The sequence below is a fragment of the Oenanthe melanoleuca genome, chromosome 28 (assembly GCF_029582105.1).
Source record: "Oenanthe melanoleuca isolate GR-GAL-2019-014 chromosome 28, OMel1.0, whole genome shotgun sequence".
Taxonomy (NCBI): Eukaryota; Metazoa; Chordata; class Aves; order Passeriformes; family Muscicapidae; genus Oenanthe; species Oenanthe melanoleuca.
In genome coordinates this window covers 4,813,567-4,834,999 of record NC_079361.1, presented here as the reverse complement: position 1 = coordinate 4,834,999, position 21,433 = coordinate 4,813,567, and the positions used below count along the sequence as shown (strand labels likewise).

At 49.4% G+C, this 21,433-nt stretch overlaps 1 protein-coding gene across 3 annotated transcripts; it reads right to left on the bottom strand.

Moving 5' to 3' along the window:
• Positions 1-880: 880 nt before the first annotated feature.
• On the bottom strand, positions 881-15,722 carry ATCAY (ATCAY kinesin light chain interacting caytaxin). 3 transcript variants are annotated; one of them, XM_056512581.1, is made up of 13 exons: positions 15,263-15,722; positions 13,438-13,558; positions 9,481-9,545; positions 8,949-9,170; positions 8,509-8,694; positions 7,950-8,052; positions 6,821-6,952; positions 6,285-6,371; positions 5,777-5,875; positions 5,519-5,554; positions 5,236-5,271; positions 4,823-4,858; positions 881-4,602 (listed from the first exon to the last, which is right to left on the bottom strand). In XM_056512581.1, the coding sequence occupies exons 2-13, from the start codon at positions 13,512-13,514 to the stop codon at positions 4,593-4,595; spliced, it is 1,089 nt and encodes a 362-aa protein (XP_056368556.1). In that variant the 5' UTR covers positions 13,515-13,558; positions 15,263-15,722; the 3' UTR covers positions 881-4,592. The 3 variants fall into 3 exon arrangements, with proteins under 3 accessions (XP_056368556.1, XP_056368557.1, XP_056368558.1); XM_056512582.1 differs by lacking the exon at positions 15,263-15,722 and adding an exon at positions 15,075-15,126; XM_056512583.1 differs by lacking the exons at positions 13,438-13,558; positions 15,263-15,722 and adding an exon at positions 10,854-10,926.
• Positions 15,723-21,433: the final 5,711 nt, after the last annotated feature.

Below are 21,433 nucleotides of genomic sequence, written 5' to 3'. Positions count from 1 at the left end.
GAGCCCCTTCAGGCCCTGCAAAGCCCCAATTCCATCCCAAATCTCCCTCCTGCTTGTAGGTACCAAAAATTGAATATTTCAGCTACAAAATTGCAACTCCCAAAAAACCTTTTCTGTAGAAATTAAACAAAAAAGCAGAGGATGAACAGAAAAAAAATATTATTGATCCTGGGAGGATTTGGTTCCTTGGGAAAATAAAATAAAATAAAATAAAATAAAATAAAATAAAATAAAATAAAATAAAATAAAATAAAATAAAATAAAAAATATATATTATAAATATAAAATAAAAAATAAAATCAGAGCAAAAAAATCTGCTTCATACAGACTTACAGAACAAGTGTAGCCTCATTTAAAATTAATCTCAATAATAATTCAATAATCATTCAATAATAATTCAATTAGCAATGCCTGTTAGAGGATTAAAATTATCTTCCTATTTCCAATTCATTAATTATATTAATGATTCATCTCAACCCACCCAAATTAGACATCTCACTGTAAATAATTGTTTTTAAAATACTAAATAATATGAACTATTATAACATGAATATTAAAAATAAAAAAGGGATTATTGGGGTTTGGGTATTTTCTGTTTAAGTGGCTTTGGGTTGGTTTTTTGTGAGTTTGGGTTTATAATTCAATTTCCACTCAAGGCATTAATTAGATTATAAAAATAATATGAAATTAAACAATTGAGAGGAGCAGAGTTCTGTACAACTTGATAGAAACCCCAAAAAAGGAATTTATTCCTAAAGCTGAGGGAAACAGGGAAAGAATCCTCCAGAACAGGAGTTTATTTTAGTAAAAATATTTGGAATTTTTACAGTGTCAGAATTTCCAGGGAGGCCTTTGAATGCCTTTCTTTGAGGGAACAACATCCAAACAAAAAATTTCCCTCATATTTTCCACCTGAAGCCAAATCCTGAATAAAATGTGGACAGAAGGAAGGCTGGGCTGAAGGATTAGTCTCATTTTAATTGAATATCCACAGATTTTATGGAATAATACAAAGCAAAACTCAGGGTACAGATGAACCACAAACCAGCGAATTACAACCACTGAAAATGACATTTCATGATTTTGTACAGGTGGAAAGGAACAAAAAAAAACCCCTGGGGATTGTGGATTATTGTGGTGAGTTCTCAACTCTGCTTTACCAAAACCTGCCTGCCAGGAAGGAAGGAAAGAAGGAAATAGAAAAGAGGAAAATGTGCTTTTTTTGTGTGGTTAAAACCAGGTTTTTGTCCCTTTCTCCTGCTCCAGGCCAATCCCAGCTTCTCCTCACTCCTGGGTTTTGAAATCCTCTAAAAAAAGAGAATTTTGTTGCCTTTAAAACTTTTTTTGCACGTCTGTGGAGGGAAAAAAAAATAAAAGAGATGGAAAAGTTACCATGAGGTAACTCTAAATATCCACTCACATTTACACAGCACTGGACAGAAAAAAATGGGATGAATTTTTTTTTTTTTTTATACTCCACTGGAATTTACAGCAGCATCCCAGCTTTGCCTTCCTTGAGAACCACAATAAAAAAAAATCACTGGACAGTCCCAAATCTCTGTGGAAAAACCAGAAAATTTGGAGCTGAGGAGGGGCTGGGATAAATCCTGGGAGAGAGGGGAGAAAATTGGATTTTTTTTTTTTTTGGTGGAGTGAGTTGAGGTCCATCATTAAATACACAACCAGTAAAAATCAGGATTTTGGTGCATGTGGGCAGAAAAGAACTTTTTCTGCAGCTAAAATGTGAATTCCCACAGAATTGCTGCAAACCAAAACCTCAGGAAAAGTCAAATCAGACCAGAAACTGCTCAATAAAATCCAAGGAATTCAAAAATGAAAATCTTGATCCTCCAGGATGAGGCAGGATGCAGTTTGGGGCACTGAGCAGCCCAGTATTGCTAAAGGGATGAAATTTATTCCATTTGATTCTTTAAACATATTTATAGATTTATACACTGCTCCAAGTTCCACTGGAAATGAATTTTTACCAGCAGATTTCTCCCCACCCAGCTGAGATTTGTCACTCCACCTTGGGACAGGGATTTATTTTTTATTTTTTTTTTATGTTTCTGTCCAAGAATTTGCAGCTTTTTGCTTTGCAATCAAAATCCCTGGTTGAAATGAATGATATTGAATTTTTTTTTTTTTGCACTTTTGACACTTCTAATTTCTCCTTGATGGGGCTGCAGGTTCTTCTCTGTGTTGAAAAGACACAAAAACATTATCCATGTATCCATCCATCCATCCATGCTTGTAAAACTCTGTGAAAAATTAAAATTTTGGAGTGCTCCATCACAAAGTGCACTTTTTGAAACAAACAAACAAAAAAAAAATCAGTTCCAAGAAGTTAAAAATCAACTTTTGTATGGAAACAACTGCCCACCTCCATGAAGGGAAATTGGGATCTGTCCTTTTTCCAGCTGGAATTCCCTTGCTCTGAAGGAATTGCTCAGGAAAATGTGAATTTTCATTGTCAGGTCTCATCCTGTATTTTTTATTTTCTGAAAGTGCAGACAGAGTGGTTTTGGAAGGGAATTAAAAACCCAAAAAGCACATTCTGGTGAAAGGAGATTGGGATTCCTCATCTGCCACATCCATGTTTTCCATCCCAGCAGCATTTCTGAAAATTTTTGATTCACAAAATCTTTCTGGTTGCATTTTGAACCCATCATTCAACATTTTATCCACTTTATTCCTTGTAGAATTGCAAACTTCCCCTGCAGTGCCCAGCATGGGTGAAAACTGATGGTTTTTCTCTAAATCCATTAAAAAAAAAAAAAAAAAAAAAAAAGGAAGATCTACTTGAAATGTTCTCAGTGAAGTCACAAACTCTGGGTCCACGAGGAGCTTTGTGACTGTCCAGAGCCAGAACTGAAATGGATTTTTCCTTGTACAATCCCAGCCTTGGCTTGGCAAGGGCCACAAATCCCATCCTGGGACACTTGCTGTGACCCCAGGGTGCTCCAAGCTCCTTCCAACATGGAAAATTCTCTCAATAATTGGTTTATCATGAGCTTGTTTGGTGCTTTTTTTTTTTTTTTTTTTTTTAGATGGAATTTGGACTTTTTTTTTCCATCTTCATTCTCTGGCTTGGTGCTGGGGGTGCAGAGCTCTGCTTTCCATACAAAGGTGTGGCCAGGAAATCCATCTGTGGCTGGAGTGGGTGAGGAGAATTCTCAGATGAGAACTGAGGTTAAAAAGTGCTTTTGGTGCTTCCTTGGAGCATCCAGGGGGAGAAGAAATCTCATCCAGAGTGGTTTTGTTCATTGAAAGGAGGAGAAAAACAACTTCGTGTGTCCAGAGGAGCCATCCCCACCTGCAGGAAAAACCTGGCTTTGAATTCTCCTTGAAGTGCTGAAATGGGCAGGGAATTCTTCACCTGCAGGTGTTTGAGGGGGGTTTTACCTGATCAGGTAAATTAATCAATTCAATCCCATCCAGTCCTGGGCAGGGACACCTCCCACTGTCCCAGGTGCTCCAGCCTGGCCTTGGACACTTCAGGGATCCAGCCTGAGCCATGCAAGCTGCCTCTGAAATCAGGAATTCCCAAAGAATTTTTGCCCAGACTTTTGTTCCTTCATTTCTTTCCCTCCTCTTCACTCCCAGAATCCTCACGAGTCCAAAACCCGAATTCCAAGAGTCGATGTCACCCCTGCAGCTCTGGCTGCAGAACCCAGCCCTGCTCCTGCCCTCCCCACGGGGATATTCCAGGCAGGAATGCTGATGGATGAGACCCCCCGAGGGAAAATTCCAACATTTTAGCAGCTCCTGGGAGGTACCAGCAGCGAGTGATTGTCCAGAGAGGACAAGGCGTGGAAAACTCCCCGTCCTTTGTCCTTAAGGCTCCTTCTGAACCCTTTGGTGCTGCAGGAGAAGGTTCCGTGGGGCAGCCACTCCCTTCAGAGTGCCACGCACACCGGGATGGGACAAACCAGGAAAAAAAACTGGGAAAAAACCCATGAAGACCCCTTGGGATCACAGAGTTATGATGGAAGCTGGCAGTGGGCACTTCAGGAAGGAGCTCACTCTGGCCGTGGGAAGGAGGGAAAAGCTCTTTCCTTCACCTGGAGTCCTCATTCCTGGGGGTTGCAGCTTTTTGGGGTGCAAAAAGCCTCATTTCCTCCTTTGCCTCCTCTCCTGGAGGAACTGGGGGTGCAGCTCAAAGCAGAAGTGCTGGCCAGCAGCGAGTGAAGGGCTCATAACTTAAACCAAAAATAAATTTCTCTTTCTGGGCTGGGGATTCATGGACTGGAGGATGCTCCTGGTTTACTATGAGGATACACAGTGAGTATTTGCACTGTGCCAAAGCTCTCCACAGATCATTCCCAAAACACACAGAACCTGTCCTGTAAAGTGCTGCTCTTCCTTCCTTTCCTGGGGGTTTGTTTGGGTTTTGTTCTTTTTCTTCTTTTTTTAAGGAAAGTGATTCCCAAAAGTTTAAAGGACTTTGCATCTTGGAGGCAGAGGAGGCAGCTCCAGGATTTCCAGGACTTGGAAGAAGGTGGTGGCAAGGTCCTGTCCCCAAAGGTCCTTGAGGTGGGTGACTGCCAGGCTGCTCCTTCTCCTTCTCCATTCCCCCGTGCTGCTCCCACTCAGGACATGCTGGGCAGAAAAAGAGAGACAGGAGGGATTTTCAGGCAGCAAACCCAGGTAAAAATGTTATTATTGCCACCACACCAACAAAAAAATGAGTGAATTTGGGTGAAATCGTTCACAAAAGTGTTTTGGGGACAATGCCTGGGGTGACACCAGGCTGGGGACCCTGGGCCTGAGCCAGGCTGGGCTTTTCACGGGTCACAAATGTCACACAAAGAGCTCAGACCTGGTTTCCTGATCCTCTGCTGGGGGCACGGGCCTGCTGCAAAGAGAGCACAAAGTAAATCAGGGAATCTCCAGCACAAACCACTCCCCCCTCCCTGCTCCTGCTCATTCCTTGGAATAATTCAGCCTCATCCCGTGGATTTTTCCCTGTTCCCCTCAGGAATTAGAATAAGAAGAAAGGCTGATCACTGAGCAGGGCCAAAAGCAGGCCACATTATCCTGGTGAAAGATTTTATCTTTCAAACCCCTCCAGAATTTCCCTTCCCACAATTCCAGCCTTTTCCAGCTCCTGAACTCTCTGGGAATGCCCTGCTGGACCCCAGGGGTGCTTTGGGGTGGTTCTCATCCCCAAAGACTGTTCAGGGGAAGGATAAACCAAAGATAAGGATAAACCAAGGACAAACCAATCCTTACCTTTCCCTCTCAGCCATGTCTTGTTTCTCCTCTGCCCTGTAAACACAAATCCCATTGGGAATCCATCCCCCACTGGGAATCCATCCAGTGGGAAAGGGGGAGACTCCAGGGCTGTTCTGGGGTGATGGATGAGCCTTGGAGAGGAGCCACTCTCCATCCCATCCCATCCCATCCCATCCCATCCCATCCCATCCCATCCCATCCCATCCCATCCCATCCCATCCCATCCCATCCCATCCCATCCCATCCCATCCCATCCCATCCCATCCCAAATCCATCTCACCTTTCTTTTCTGGCCTTGATTCTCTCTTCTTCAAACCTGCAACAAACACAAAACTTTTAAACACTGCTGTTCCCTCTCAGTCACATTCAGTATTTGCTCTGGGGGGACAGAAGCTCCAAGCTGCCCCAGCCTGAGGCTCCTCCTTGGCTCAGAGCAGGTTTGCTGCAGGCTCTGCCTTCCCAGTCCGTGGATTTTGACTCAAGCCCAGGCAGATTCTGTGCTGCCCCTCCCAGAGCCCCAGGTCCCTCTGGCACTCACTGCAGGACACAGTCTGGGATCTGCACGTGCTCCATGGGGATGAGCTGCTCCAGCTCCTCCAGGGTGTGCACATACTGGATCTTATTGATAAACTTCACACTGCAGAGAGAGAGAGAGAGAGAGAGAGCAGTGTCACCCCAGGCACCAAAAACACCCTGGAAGTGTCTGAGAGATGCAGGACAAATGACAGCTTCACCTTGGGCACACTGGCTGAAAATCTGATTTGTGGGATTAAACCCCAGGGAAGGGCTGGGGCTGTGCCAGGGCTGGGATGGAGATCAGGGCAAAGTTCTGCCCCCTGAGGGTGCTGGGCACTGCCCAGGCTCCCCAGAACTGGCACATTCCCAACCCTGCAGAGCTCCAGGAGCCTCTGGACAGCTCTGGGACAGCCTGGGCTTATTGGGGTGTCAGGTGGTCCCTGTGGGTTCCTCCAAACAGGATTTCCCACAAGTCTGTGATTCCAGACTCCCACTGCAGCCCCTGCTGGGTGCAGGGACGTTGTGCTCACCTGATGAAGGGTCTGGAGATGGCCAGAACTGTCCGGATGAACCACGAGGGGTGCACGATGATCAGGGCCTTGAGGTTCTTCCTCAGCCTGGGGACAAGTCAGGGCACAGTGTCACCCCCAGAGTGTCACACCTCAGAGTGTCACACCCCAGAGTGTCACACCCCCACAGTGTCACATCCCCAAAACTGCCCTGGGCTGGGCTGGGCTCTGACAGGTGTTGTGGTGCTGGGTGTGTCCAGGTTAAAATCCCTCGGGAAGCTCATCCAGGCTCAGCAGGATGTGGGAGCACTCTCTGGAAATAGCTTTAGAAAGCAAAATATTGCAAGGCCAGCTTGGACAGGGCTTGGAGCAGCCTGGGACAGTGGAAATGTCCCTGCCCATGGCAGGGGAGGGGCATGAGATGAGATTTGAGCTCCATTCTGGCACCTGGTGGGTGTAAGGAACGTGGCACTGGCTCAGAGCAGCATCTGATTTCCCTCTGAATTCCAGGGTGGGGAGAGGCCTGGGAATGGTGATCCCAGCAGCAGGATCCTCACCTCCTGTCGATCATCTGGTAGCATTTCTTCAGCCAGCCCAGGCCTGGCATCCTCCTGCGGGGCGTGGCCCCGTTCAGGTACACGATCATGTAATCCTCAGCCACCAGCAGCTCCAGGCTGCTGATCACGTACCTGCCAGGGGACACCACAGAGAGCCCAAATGGAACTCCAAAAACATCCTTTGCATCTCTCCAAGTGCCCCTGTGCCACCCTCAAACAGCTCCAGACCTTCTCTGCAGGTCTTGGAGGAGGTTTGTTCTCCTGGGGTGTCCAGTTTGGACACCCCAGCTCCATTTGAAACACTAATCTTAGAAAATTAGGATTTTAGTTACCTTGCTGAAAATAATTAGAAGGGAGTGGTTATCTGAAACTGAAATAATTGATTGTCTGTCATTTCATGTTTGCTCAGCTGAGCTTACAATGGGAAAAGATGAAACCAGTCCAAAGCAGCAGATCCAAAGGAACACAGACAGTGCAACCAGAAACCCATTCTTGGGAAAACTGGACTGTCCCCAGAAATCATTTGTATTGTCAGTGATAGAAAAGGTCAAGAGTTGAGGGTGAGGAAGACTCCCCTCACTTCCTCCTTTTCAGACCCCTCCCCACCAAAACGACCCCAGACTTAATTTAAGAAGTCAATCAATGCTTAACAGCTATTCCAGCTAATTACCACAGGAAAGGGGGATGGGAGGGGCTGTTACTGTGAATATTCGTTTGAATCCTTTGTCAATAAATAGACTCTGTGATCACCTGTGATTTTGCAGTGAGTATTAGAGGATTACCTCACACTGAACAAACATTCACTTTCTAACTTTAAATTGTTAGAAAGTCTTTTGTCCATCACAGCTGAGTACTGGTATTAGACCAATACTCTTATTTTGGTAAATCACATTCCCTGCCCAACTGCAGCATCTCCCAGCTGGGGAATGTCCCAGCCTGGCTCATTACATCCTCATCCTCACATCATTAACTGCAATATTTCAATGGCTGGGCTTGTTGGGAGCTGCTGTCCCACCAGAGCAGCTGCAGCTGGGGGTGCTGGGCTCAGATCCAGCTGCCACTCGTGCTGCCAGCAATGCAGAGAAGCTGTTCTGTTGTTTCCCTCTCCCTCTTTCCCCCAGGCACTCACAGGAAGAGGTTTTCCATGATGTAGTGATAATCTGCCAGGTTGCTGTCCGGGAGGTAGCAGGCAGCAAACACGATGATGGCATTCAGACCTTCTCCATAATATCCTGGCAAAGAAACACAGGGGATGTTTTCCAGGGTGAGATGTGACAGCTGAGGGGAAATCTGCACTGAAGTTTGCTGCTGGGGTGGTTTTTGTGTCTCTGCTCAGCTCCAGGTGAGTGATTCTCTCTTCAGACCTCTTTCCCTGTGAGATTTCCTCCTGGTTTGGGCTATAAGGTGGATTTGGGGTTCAGAGAAGGGGTTTGGGTTGTTCCTTGGCTTTGCTTGGGTTTTGGAAACAGATCTGACTGCACATGTGGAGACCCTGGAGCACCCCAGAGACTGGAATAGTCCCTCCAGGTGTTAACCCCACAACCACTAAATATTCTTAGCACCATCTGAGCATTTTAAGCTTTTTTTTCCACCAAACAAACCCAGATTTCCCCCCTCCAGGCTCCAACCACCCTTGGCGTTCTTGACACAGGGGACAAACCCCCCCGTGGCGGGGTCCCCAGGCTCACCTCCGTGTGTCACCACCCTCATGTAGGGTTTGATCATCTGCAGGTCGATCCTGTGCTCCTGCTCGCCGATGATGACAGTTCTCCAGAGGCGCCCGTTGGTGGCACTGCCGTCCTCGGTGCCCCCGTCCCCAAACAGGTCAGCGCTGTCCCCAGGCATGTTCTTGGCCGTGGCCACCGGGGTGTCATCTGGGAAAGGGGCAAGAGTTCTGCCTTGAGTGTGAGAACAGCTTTGGGGAGCCCAGGGACGATGCTCTGATTGTGTGTCACCTTGATCTGTGCAAATTCATCAATCTTAATCTTGCTCCGTCACCCAAATATTACAGAAATTACCTTAAAATCTCCCTCTGCTTATCAACCCTTAGCTGCTCATTTTAGCCTTTAAAATGAGGTTAAAATCCACCCCAGCCCCTGGAAATGTTCAGCCAGAACCAGTTTTTTACCTTCCCATTCCAGCTCGTTCCCATTCCCCAGGAATTCCAGGGAATCTGTCTCATCAGGAGTTTCAATATCATCCACATTAATGTCCAGATCATCTGGTGTGTCCAGGAAGTCGTCAGAGAGGATGGAGCCCTCGCTCTGGTCCAGGGAAATGTTGATTTCAGGAGCCACCAGTGTCTTCCTCTTCCGATGGGCCCCGTTAAAATTCAACGTGTTGGGGGGAGCTGGAGCCCAAAGGAAAAACAACTGTCAGGGATGCACAGAGCCAGACATCCCCATGGATAATTCCACCATGGAATATGGACCTGGAGCCCCCAGGGATGGGTCAGGACTGGGAGGCACTGGGATGGCAGCACCCACACCCCTGAGATCCCAATTTCCTCCCCCTGCTTCTCAGGAAAGGTGAGCAACTTCAAATCTCTGCTTTTTCCTCTCCCACATGAGGATTATTTTTGTTGTGGGGGATCCAAGGTTTTCTCCCTGCCTGCCAGCTCCCCTTTCCTCGGGGTTCTGGGCAGGGTTGTTGGTACTTACAGGACGTGGTCTCATCTTCTGTGGGGCTTCCCAGGGACTCCATCCCCGTCTCTTCTGGGAGAGGCCTGCAGGACACGGGAACACCCAGGGGATGTTCAGGGGAAAGTCACTCCCAGAGGATGGAGACAGGGAAAAAACAGCCCCTCACCTGTGCTCTGCCCTCTCCCTCTTCTCATCCTGAGGGATTCCCACAGGGAATTTGCCCAGGATCTGTGCAATCCCCACCAAACTCCAAACTATCCCAAAGGGATGAAAAATCCAGCCAGGGAATAAATCCCGACCCCAGATGAGCTCAGCAATGTTCTCCTCCTCTGTACTATCCTCATTTTTTCTCTGTAGGAGCTCTGAGCCCCCACTGGGTGACTCCCAGCCCCTGCTGAGGTTTGGGATCAGTTAATTCCATGCTAAAATCCAGGCATCAGCATTCCAAACCCTATTTTGGAGCCAGGGGCTGACCCCCCACTCCTTTCCTGGCATTTGCAGCCTCTGGTGTTCAGCTCCTGCACCCTCCTGGTTCAAATCACAGCCCCTCCGGTGGATTTAAAAGTTTTCCTGGCTAAAATCAACCCACAGGGCGTGGCTGTCACCCCCTGGGGGCTGCAGGAGCCGATCCTGACCCACACCGGGGTGAGTGAAGTGGGAATGTGGGTCTGGATTGGCGAGGAGCCTTTGCTGTGGCTGAGCCTCGCCCTCCCCTGCCCACCCCGGCCATTCCCGGCTGCTTTTCCCGTTAATTGCAGCTGGGACTTGTTCTGTCCTCTGGAATTATCTGTGTCTGACATTTCTTGACCAAACCCCACCAACTCTACCAGCTCACGTTGTCAAATCTGTGTTTCAGACACCTGGCAGCTCCCCCTGCCCAGGCAGGAGCTGTAAAATCCTGCTCTGTGTTATTCCCGGGATGGAACGGGGAGAAATTCGGGAATTTTAAGGATGAGGATGAGCCTGTGCAGAACTCGCTGTCCAGCCAGGCAGGAAGGGAGGTGACAACGGGGACAGACAGGGTCCAGCCCGCTCTGCCCTGCTCCTCTTCCCGCTGCCATGACACCGGCGCCACCACCAGCCAAATCAAACCCTATAAATATGTAGATTAAGGGATAATCCTCCGCCGCCGGTCATTGTATATTTATGAGAGTCGGGACCCCATCAAAGGCTCCTTTCCCCCGGACCCCGGGGGGAAATCCCTGAGCCCCTCCAGCTGCTCCGTCCCCAGCGGGACCCGCTGCGTGTTTATCCGCCGGGAGCTGGAGCCTGGCACGGTTCGGTGAAACGGGGAGCGGAGGGGGGGCGGCTGCTGCTGAGTACGTGCGGCAGCCCGGGATCCGTCTGGGGACAGCAGCGCGCAGGAGGGGCCAAGAAAATCCCTTCCTTACCTGCCCCGAGGCTGCTGCGATGGCACAAATCCTCCCGAGCCAACCCCGGGTGCCAAATTCGGGGGGCTCAGCGCTTCCCCTGGGGCTCCGCTCTGCTCCGTGCCCGTCCCCGCCGCCCGCGGGCAGCGCCGGCTCGCAGGGAGGGAGCGGGAACGGAGGGATGGAGGGATGGATGCAGGAATGGATACAAGGCTGGATACAGCAACGGATGCAGGGATGGATGCAGTGAAAGATGCAGGAATGGATGCAGAGATAAATGCAGTGATGGATGCAGGGATGGATGCAGGGATGGATGCAGGGATGGATGCAGGGATGGATGCAGCAATAGATGTAGCAATGGATGCAGGGATGGATGCAGAGATAAATACAGGGATGGATACAGTGATGGATGCAGGAATGGATGCAGGAATGGATGCAGCGATGGATGCAGGAATGGATGCAGAGATAAATACAGGGATGGATGCAGCGATGGATGCAGCGATGGATGCAGGAATGGATGCAGCGATGGATGCAGGGATGGATACAGTGATGGATGCAGGAATGGATGCAGGAATGGATGCAGCGATGGATGCAGGAATGGATGCAGAGATAAATACAGGGATGGATACAGTGATGGATGCAGGGATGGATACAGTGATGGATGCAGGAATGGATGCAGGAATGGATGCAGCGATGGATGCAGGAATGGATGCAGGAATGGGTGCAGCAGTGAGCATGCTCCCGCTCCGCGCCGCCCGCGCCTCCGTTACGGCATCCCCGCCCCGGGCCGGCCGAGCGGGGCCGGAGCTGGAATCCCGATCCCGGGCAGGCCCAGCGCGGACCCGCCCGCTCCGCTCCCCCGGCTCCTCCTCGGCCCGGCGGGAGCTGCTCCCGCGGCTCTGCTTCCCAAAAACCCTGGGAATATCGCCCTGTATCCTCAAGGAGCGGCTGGGTTCTGTTTTGCCGGCCCAGATCTCTGTCTAGGCTGTGGCTTTTCCTTTTTTTTTTTTCCCTGCTTTTCGGGGCAAGATTGGCTAATGGCAGGCAGGCAAAAATAGCTCTGCAGCAAATCAGCTGCTGGAGAGCCGCTGTCCCACATGCAGCAGCTTCTGCCCTATTATTCCAACGCTTCCAGCGGGGAAGCGGCTGGAAAAGGACAATTTATTTATTTTTATTGCGAGTAGAACGCAGCTGGCTTTCCCTCGCTCGCCTGGGGGCTGTTTGGGCTGTCTCGCATCGTTCCTGCTCGAATCCCTCTGGAGGAGGCTGGGGAGGCTCCGGGCTCATCCTGACCCCGATCACATCCCTTTGCCTCTTCCCAGATTTCATTTCCAAGGCGTTTTCCCGGGTTTGGGGGTGCTGGGCGTTTTCCAGCAGAGATTTCCCGTGGCTGGGTGGGGTTTGCTGGGACAGAGTCCCAGGTGATGCTCGGGTTGGTGCTGAGATGTCCCAGAGCCAGCCCAGCTTTATCCCGGATTTTCTTGGGAGCTCTGGGACAGTATTTTCCTTTTCTACACCTCCATTTCCTGTCTCTATTCTCCACCTCCATTTCCTGTCTGTATTCTACACCTCCATTTCCTGTCTGTATTCTCTGAGCATCCTGCTCTGGTGGAAGGAACCCCCACCTTTGGATGGGAGATGGGATTTAAGGTCACTTCCACCATTCCCATCCATCCCTTCCTTTTCCTCCCTCCTCTCTCCTTTTACTCCATTAAAAACCAGGGGGAGAAGCCTGAGGCTGGCAGAGATCCCAGGAAACAAAAACTCAGCTGCAGCCTGGGAGGGCAGGGGCAGCGGAAGGACAAGCCCCGGGCTGTGGGTGCAGCACAGAGGGGCTCACACAGAGCTGCAGCTGGAGCTGGGGTGAGCAGAGCCGGGCTCAGCCCGGGGAACAGGAGCCCCTTTCTCCTGGGATACTGGGATGCTCTGTGGGCTGCAGCTGCAGGGGGGTGGGACAGCCCTGGGAGCCCCCCTGGGCACCTGCAGCTGCTCAGAGCCTCACCCCAAAACTGGCAGCGCTGGAAGGGACCCCCCAGTCCCTCCCCAGTGCCCAGCAAGGTCACCTGGAGCAGGAAAGTGCCCAGGTGGGTTTGGAATGTCCCCAGAGAGGGAGGGGGAGAAGCCAAACCCACCCTGGGCAGCCTGGAAGGGCGCAGTGCTGGGAGTGGGGGTGGGGATGGGCTCTGGCAGCTGCTGGAGCAGAGCTGAAGGTGGAAGGTGCCACTTGGGCACCTCCTGTCACCCCCACATGTCACACCCACCACGGCATTCCGGTGGCAAATTGGGAAGATTCTGCTTGATTCAGAGCCTGGGAAAGAGTCCATGAATGCAGAAATCCACTCCATCCATCCTCCATCCCTCTCTCCATCCATCCTCCATCCCTCTCTCCATCCAAACCCAGCTCCTTTCCCTCCTTGGGCTGCCAAAATCCCAAAATTTTGACACGCTCAGAGCAGCTCCAAAAATTCTGAACTCCTCTCAGAGTTCAGCTGCTGTTGCCTCTGAGGGAAGGACCCTCCCACTGCACACCTTGATGGCTTCTCACAGGAATTTAAAAAAATAAATTAAATTCTCCTGGCTTGGTTTTTGTTTTTGGGGAACACACCTGGGGAAATCCTCGTCTTGCCATTCCTCTTTCACATCCACGTTTTCCATCCTCAGCGTGGCCTCGGTGGTTCCCATGGCTGTGAGGAGATGGAGCCAGCAGATCCCTGGGGGGGCTCAGGCTGGAAGGGGAGGCAGAGAGGTTGGCAGGAGCACCAAAACTCGGGATTTGGGGATTTTTTTACTTGGCACATTTTGGAGCAGAAGGAGGAGGTGAGGCTGCCTGGGAGGTTCCTGTCCCTGCTGCCAAGGAGGGGACCAGGAGGCCCCACAGGGGCTGATCCCACAGCCCTGAGCAGTCACATTGCTCCAGGGAGCCCCAAAACCCTGAGCAGCTCAGCTGGGGGTGTGTTCCCAGTCTGGCCTTTCTCCTGTGCTCTGGGAACAAGTTCAGATCCAGCAATCCTGGATTTCACCCACATTGAACCCCAGAGGCCATTAGAACCATAAATAAATATTTATATTATATATAATTTTTTATTTTTTTTTTTTTTTTCAGTGAAAGGTTCCTGCTGCCAGACAGAAATCCAGCCCTTTGTCCCCAATTCCTTGGGGCTGCAGCTCTCAGCAAAGCCCAGCTCAGCATCCAGGACCAATCCTGGCTGCTCAGGGAGAGCAAACACCCCATTCCCAGCTGGATCCTGCCCCGAGGGAAGCAGGTCAGGCTCTGGAACATCCTCAGGTGGAAGCAGCTCCTGTGCTGGGCCCAGCATCAGCCACCCACTGCACATTCCTGGGGATCCAGGATCCTGAAACTGGGGATTGCTCCAGGCACTGGCTGGGTAGGAATATTTAGGAACTTTTTTTTTTTTTTTTTTTTTTTGGGATGAGGGGTCTGGGGTGGTTGCAGGTTGCATGGCAGCTCCTCCCAGAGCTTCTCCTGCTGCCTCTGGAGGCTGGGCATGGTCTGGAGGAGAGAAATCCGGGTATGTTTGTAAAGGGATGAAGCTGTGCAGAGGCCTGAGAGAATCCAGCATCCCTGAGCATTCCAGGAGCTGGGATCAGCAGAGCTGCCTGCCAGCACTGCAGGGCTCCCTCCCTTCCTGCTGGAATTCCTGGGATTTCATCCCCAGGATTGTCATCTCCAGGATTTCATCCCCAGGATTTTCATTCCCAGAATTGCCATTCCCAGAATTGCCATTCCCAGGATTTTCATTCCCAGGATTTTCATTCCCAGGATTTCATCCCCAGGATTTTCATTCCCAGGATTTTCATCCCCAGGATTGCCATTCCCAGGATTTTCATCCCCAGGATTTTCATCCCCAGAATTTTCATTCCCAGGGTTTTCATCCCCAGGACTGCCATTCCCAGGATTTTCATCCCCTGGGTTGCCATTCCCAGGATTTCATCCCCAGGGTTTTCATCCCCAGGGTTGCATACCCAGGATTTTCATTCCCAGAATTGTCATACCCAGGATTTTCATCCCTAGGATTGCCATCCCCAAGATTTTAATTCCCAGGACTGTCATTCCTGGAATTTTCATCCCCAGAATTGTCATTTCCAGAATTTTCATCCCCAGGATTTCATCCCAGGATTGTCATTCCCGGTATTTTCATCCCCAGGATTGTCATTCCCATTATTTTCATTCCAATTATCGCCATTCCCAGAATTGTCATTCCCGGATGGTCCCGGCCCCACCTGGCTCAGCGAGCTCTGCCTCCATCCCTCCCTTCCCTCCACCAGACACCTCAAATCTCTGGAAAATCCCCCTTCGCCCCCTCCCTGCCTCTGGCAGCTGCTCCCTGCCCGCCCCGGCGGCATCATGGAGGGAGAAGGAAACGAGGAGAGAAAAAATCCGGGCTGGAATCTGCCAGAGCCGCACTCACCTCTGCGGGGGCTCAGCGGGGAACAAAGGCGGTCGTGCCTCGATCCCAGCTCGTCATTCCTCCTCTTCCTCCTCCTCCTCTCCTCTCCTCGCGGTGGATGCGGCTCAGCAGGTGCAGCCCCAGCGCCGGGATGCGGGTGCAGGGGCGTGGGGACGCATCCGCGCCCGCCGCCGCCGCAGCTTTGCGGTTTTCTCGGCGAGAGGGATGGATCGAGGTTATTTCTGCTCCTCCATGGCTGCTGCTCCCTCCCTCCCTCCCCTCCCAGCTATTTTATTTATTAATATTATTATTATTATTTTCCGCCCGCAGCTGGCCGAGCCTGCGCTCCCCTAAGCCAGCTAATTCCCCGCTTTTGTGTGCGAGGGCGGCGAGGGGGGTCTGGGGGAGGGAGGAGGGAGAGAGAGGAGCCCGGAGCATCCCCTGCCCGTGCCAGCCCCGCTGCCATTGGCTGCCGGCCCCCAAATCTCTGCCCGGGTGGGCGGGGGCGCTGCCGGGGCCGGGCACCGCTCAGTGGGAGCCGGGGATGCTCGTCAGAGCGGGAGGCTGGCGGGGCTGGGGTGCGTCCTTCCCGGGGAGAGCGGAAAGCGCTGCGGGATTTGGGATTTGGGATTTGGGTGCGTCCTTCCCGGGGAAAGCGGAAAACGCTGCGGGATTTGGGATTTGGGATTTGGGATGAGGGATTTGGGTGCGTCCTTCCCGGGGAGAGCGGAAAGCGCTGCGGGATTTGGGATTTGGGATGAGGGACTTGGGATTTGGGATTTGGGATTTGGGATTTGGGATTTGGGTGCGTCCTTCCCGGGGAGAGCGGAAAACGCTGCGGGATTTGGGATTTGGGATTTGGGATTTGGGATTTGGGTGCGTCCTTCCCGGGGAGAGCGGAAAACGCTGCGGGATTTGGGATTTGGGTGCATCATTCCCTTAGAAAGCAGAAAATGTTGTGGGATTTGGGATTTGGGATTTGGGATTAGGGATTTGGGATTTGGGATGAGGGATGAGGGATTTGGGTGCGTCCTTCCCGTGGAAAGCGGAAAATGCTCTGGGATTAGAGATGTGGGATTTGGGTGCATCATTCCCTGAGAATGTTAAAGATGCTGTGGGATTTGGGATTTGGGATTTGGGATTTGGGTGCAACCTTCCCTGGGAAAGCAGAAAATGCTGTGGGATGAGAGATTTGGGATGAGGGATGAGGGATTTGGGTGCGTCCTTCCCGGGGAAAGCGGAAAACGCTGTGGGATTTGGGATTTGGGTGCATCATTCCCTTAGAAAGCAGAAAATGTTGTGGGATGAATGATTTGGGATTTGGGTGCGTCCTTCCCGGGGAAAGCGGAAAATGCTGTGGGATTTGGGATTTGGGATTTGGGATTTGGGATGAGGGATTTGGGTGCATCATTCCTTGAGAAAGCAGAAAATGCTGTGGGATGAGGATTTTGAGTGCATCATTCCCTTAGAAAGAAGAAAATGCTGTGGGATTTGGGATTTGGGATTTGAGTGCAACCTTCCCTGGGAAAGCAGAGATGGTGAGGGATGAGGGATTTGGGATTTGGGATTTGGGTGCATCCTTTCCTTGGAAGGCAGAAAATGCTGTGGAATTTGGGATGTGGGATTTGGATGCAGTCCTCCCTGGAAAGCAGAAAAAGTTGTGGGATTTGGGTGGATCATTCCTTGAGAAGGCAGAGGTGGTGTGGAATGAGGGATTTGGGATTTGGGTGCATCATTCCCTGAGAATGTAAAAGATGCTGTGGGATTGGGGATTTGAATTCCAGCCCCAGAATCCTGGGAATTTCAGCCCCCAAATGCTTGGAGCTTAAAGACCCAAAGCCTGGGAATTCCTGCCCCAAAACTCCAGGAATTCTGGCCCCAAAAACCTGGAAATTTTGGCCTCAAAATCCTGGAATACTCAGCCCTGAACCCTGGGAAATCCAGCCACAAAAAGTCGGGAATTACAGCCCTGAAAATCTGGGAATTCCAGCCCTAAAATCTGGGAATTCCAGCCCTAAAATCTGGGAATTGCAGCCCCAAAATCCTGGGAATATTGTGATTCAAACCCCAGGAATTCTGCCCCCCAAAACCTGGGGATTCCAAGGTTAGAACTCTCAGAATTTCAACCTGAAAATCTTGGGAATTTTAGCTTCAAAACTCTGGGAATTTCAGCCACAAAATTCTGGGAATATCAGACACAAAATCGGGGAATTCCTGCCCTCAAACCCTGGGAACTCTCAGAATTTCAACCCTAAAACTCTGGGAATTTCAGCCCCAAAATCCTTGGAATTTTAAGACCCTAACCCTGGGAATTCCTGCCCCAAAACCTCGGGAATTCTGGCCCCAAAATCCTGGAAATTTTGTTCTCAAAGCCTCCATCCCTCCCGGCCGGGGCGATTCTCGGCTCGGGCTGCAGAGGTCCCCGCGCACCAGGAGATGGATGCAGGAAAAAAAAAAAATTCCCGCGGGATTTCTCCGAGGGAAAAAAAGCAGGAATTGTGAATTTACCCCCAACCTAAACCTGCTGCTCCTTAAAGAAAGATTCCTGCTGGTTCTCCCAGCAGCCCATATCGCAGAATTCCATGGGTGGGGTGGGAAGGGATTTAAGGATCATCCAGTGCCCTGGATGCTCCAAACCCCATCCTTGGACATTCCAGGGAATCTCTGGGAATTCCTTCCCAAATTCCCCTTTCCCAATTTGGAGCCATTCCCTCCATCATTTATCCCAAAATCCCTCCCCAGTTCTCCTGCAGCCCCTTCAGGCTCTGCAAGGTTCTTGTCGACCCTCAGGACATTTTCATACTCCAGCATTTGGCCACCCTTAATTAAAAAATTACCTAAAATACAAAATTTCTCCTCCATTTAAAGTGAATTTCTGTGTCCCCACTCATGCCCTGGCCCCTTGTCCCCTCACTGGGAATCTCTGGGAAGAGTCTGGCTCCAATCACTGGATTTTCACGGGCTGAAATTCAGATGAAACGTTTGTTGTAGGGGGAAAATAAAAGTTATTTTGGGTGCTTTGAAATTATTTACAGCTTGAACCGAAACCAAAAGGAGTGTTTTGGGGATGAAAAGCTGCAGCTTGGTTCGAGATATGCTGGAAATTAAACGCTTTGCCTTTTATTTGAGCTGTGGCATTTCCCAGCTGAAATCTGCCTGCCTTTAATTAAAAAAAGCAGGGGACCACAAGAACCTTCAAAGATGCATTTGCAAGCCCAGAAATGTTTTATTTTTGGGGAGAACAAGATGTTTTCATTGACTCCACTTCAGGGAAAAAAAAAAAAAAAAATCCTGTTTTGCTGGGACAAATGGGAAGGTTTCATTCTGGGTTGACTTAAAGGGGAAAAAAATCTTACTTTTCTTAATTTTTTTAATTGAATCTCTCAAGGCCAGAGCAGCTGTTTGCACAGTCCAGGCTTTGAGAAATCCCAGGAATTCTGGCCCCAAAAACCTGGAAATTTTGGCCTCAAAATCATGGAATACTCAGCCCTGAACCCTGGGAATTCCAGCCCCAAAACGTCGGGAATTTCAGCCCTGAAAATCTGGGAATTTCAGCCCTGAAAATCTGGGAATTCCAGCCCCAAAATCCTGGGAATATTAACTCAAACCCCAGGAATCCTGCCCCCAAAAACCTGGAAATTCCAAGGTTAGAACTCTCAGAATTTCAGCCTGAAAATTCTGGGAATTTCAGCCCCAAAATCCATGGAATTTTAAGACCCTAACCCTGGAAATTCCTGCCCCAAAACCTCAGGAATTCTGGCCCCAAACCCTGGAAATTTTGGCCTTAAAATCCTGGAATACTCAGCCCTGAACCCTGGGAATTCCAGCCCCAAAATCTGGGAATTTCAGCCCCAAAATCCTGGGAATTTCAGCCCCAAAATCCTGGGAATATTGACTCAAACCCCAGGAATTCTGCCCCCAAAAACCTGGAAATTTTGGCCTCAAAATCCTGGAATACTCAGCCCTGAACCCTGGGAATTCCAGCCCCAAAATCTGGGAATTTCAGCCCCAAAATCCTGGGAATTTCAGCCCCAAAATCCTGGGAATATTGACTCAAACCCCAGGAATTCTGCCCCCAAAAACCTGGAAATTTTGGCCTCAAAATCCTGGAATACTCAGCCCTGAACCCTGGGAATTTCAGCCCTGAAAATCTGGGAATTTCAGCCCCAAAATCCTGAGAATTTCAGCCCCAAAATCCTGGGAATATTGACTCAAACCCCAGGAATTCTGCCCCCAAAAACCTGGAAATTTTGGCCTTAAAATCCTGGAATACTCAGCCCTGAACCCTGGGAATTCCAGCCCTGAAAATCTGTGAATTTTAGCCCTGAAAATCTGTGAATTTCAGCCCCAAAATCCTGGGAATATTAACTCAAACCCCAGGAATTCTGCCTCCAAAAACCTGGAAATTTTGGCCTCAAAATCCTGGAATACTCAGCCCTGAACCCTGGGAATTTCAGCCCTGAAAATCTGGGAATTTCAGCCCCAAAATCCTGGGAATATTAACTCAAACCCCAGGAATTCTGCCCCCAAAAACCTGGAAATTTTGGCCTCAGAATCCTGGAATACTCAGCCCTGAACCCTGGGAATTCCAGCCCTAAAATCTTGGGAATATTGACTCAAACCCCAGGAATTCTGCCCCCAAAAACCTGGAAATTTTGGCCTTAAAATCCTGGAATACTCAGCCCTGAACCCTGGGAATTCCAGCCCTGAAAATCTGGGAATTCCAGCCCCAAAATCCTGGGAATTTCAGCCCCAAAATCCTGGGAATATTGACTCAAACCCCAGGAATCCTGCCCCCAAAAACCTCGAAATTTTTGCCTTAAAATCCTGGAATACTCAGCCCTGAACCCTGGGAATTCCAGCCCCAAAATCTGGGAATTTCAGCCCCAAAATCCTGGGAATTTCAGCCTCAAAATCCTGGGAATATTGACTCAAACCCCAGGAATTCTGCCCCCAAAAACCTGGGGATTCCAAGCTTAGAACTCTCAGAATTTCAGCCTTAAAACTCTGGGAATTTCAGCCCCAAAATCCATGGAATTTTAAGACCCTAACCCTGGAAATTCCTGCCCCAAAACCTCAGGAATTCTGGCCCCAAAAACCTGGAAATTTTGGCCTCAAAATTCTGGAATACTCAGCCCTGAACCCTGGGAATTCCAGCCCCAAAATCTGGGAATTTCAGCCCCAAAATCCTGGGAATTTCAGCCCCAAAATCCTGGGAATATTGACTCAAACCCCAGGAATTCTGCCCCCAAAAACCTGGAAATTCCAAACTTAGAACTCTCAGAATTTCAGCCTGAAAATCCCAAGTGACCTTGGCACTGATGTGGGAGGGTTAATTAGGGAGGGTTAATTAGGGAGGGTTAATTAGGGAGGGTTAATTAGGGCTCTGCAGTTCTGATTAATTCCAGCCAGGTGTTCAGAGTTCAGATTTTAAAATTTTTTCAGGTTCTGGGAGCTCCCAGCCAGGCCTCCCACTGCAATCCCAGGAATGGATAAATATTTGCCTGGGAGACACCTTGGAGATTGGGAAAAGATGAATTTCCTGGGGGGGCAGAGCTGCTCCTGGGTGGTCCTGGGGAAGATCCCAAAATTTTGGGGGCTGGGGATGAAATCCCAGAGAATCCAAACACTGATGTCCTCCAGAAAATTTATATGATTAATATGCAGAATTACTTTTCAGCTTTAATTATACATTTAAATGTAATTTAATTATATTAAAAATTAAATTTAAATTAAATTACATTAAAAGCATTTTAAGGCTGCTGTCCATGTGATTATGCAATTTTTTGATTGGTGTTTTTGTGCTGTTCATGAGTTTTCAGGTACCATGATTGGTGGATATTTAAAACATTACCATCCACCTTTATCTTGGGTTTTTAAATTTTGGTATTTTGGTTTTTAGCTTTTTTTTTTTTTTTTTTTTCTTGATTTAGCACAATTTATGTTTGAGTGGCTTTGAATGGTTTTAGAAAAACACTTAAAAATGGCTCATTTTGTGCACTTGTAAACTAAGAAATGCACAGAAAAACAGTGAAGGAACAGCAAAATATGCAGAAAAAAACCTTTAAGATCACCCAACCCAACAATCCAACAGCCCTGCTGGTGCTCCCTTGATAATTTTTAAATTTTTTTTTTTTTTTTTGCCTTTTTTTTCCCTGTGTTTGGGTTTGAAAAATCTCATGGGGACCTGCA

What these genes read in the sequence shown, in the direction of transcription:
- ATCAY (XM_056512581.1), bottom strand. Translation starts at nt 13,514, where the DNA reads ATGGGAACCACCGAGGCCACGCTGAGGATGGAAAACGTGGATGTGAAA. An exon ending in GAGGGTGGTGACACACGGAG is followed by an intron (nt 8,053 to 8,508) that starts GTGAGCCTGGGG and finishes TTTCTTTGCCAG; the next exon opens with GATATTATGGAGAAGGTCTG. An exon ending in ATCAAGGCCAGAAAAGAAAG is followed by an intron (nt 5,272 to 5,518) that starts GTGAGATGGATT and finishes TTGTGTTTACAG; the next exon opens with GGCAGAGGAGAAACAAGACA.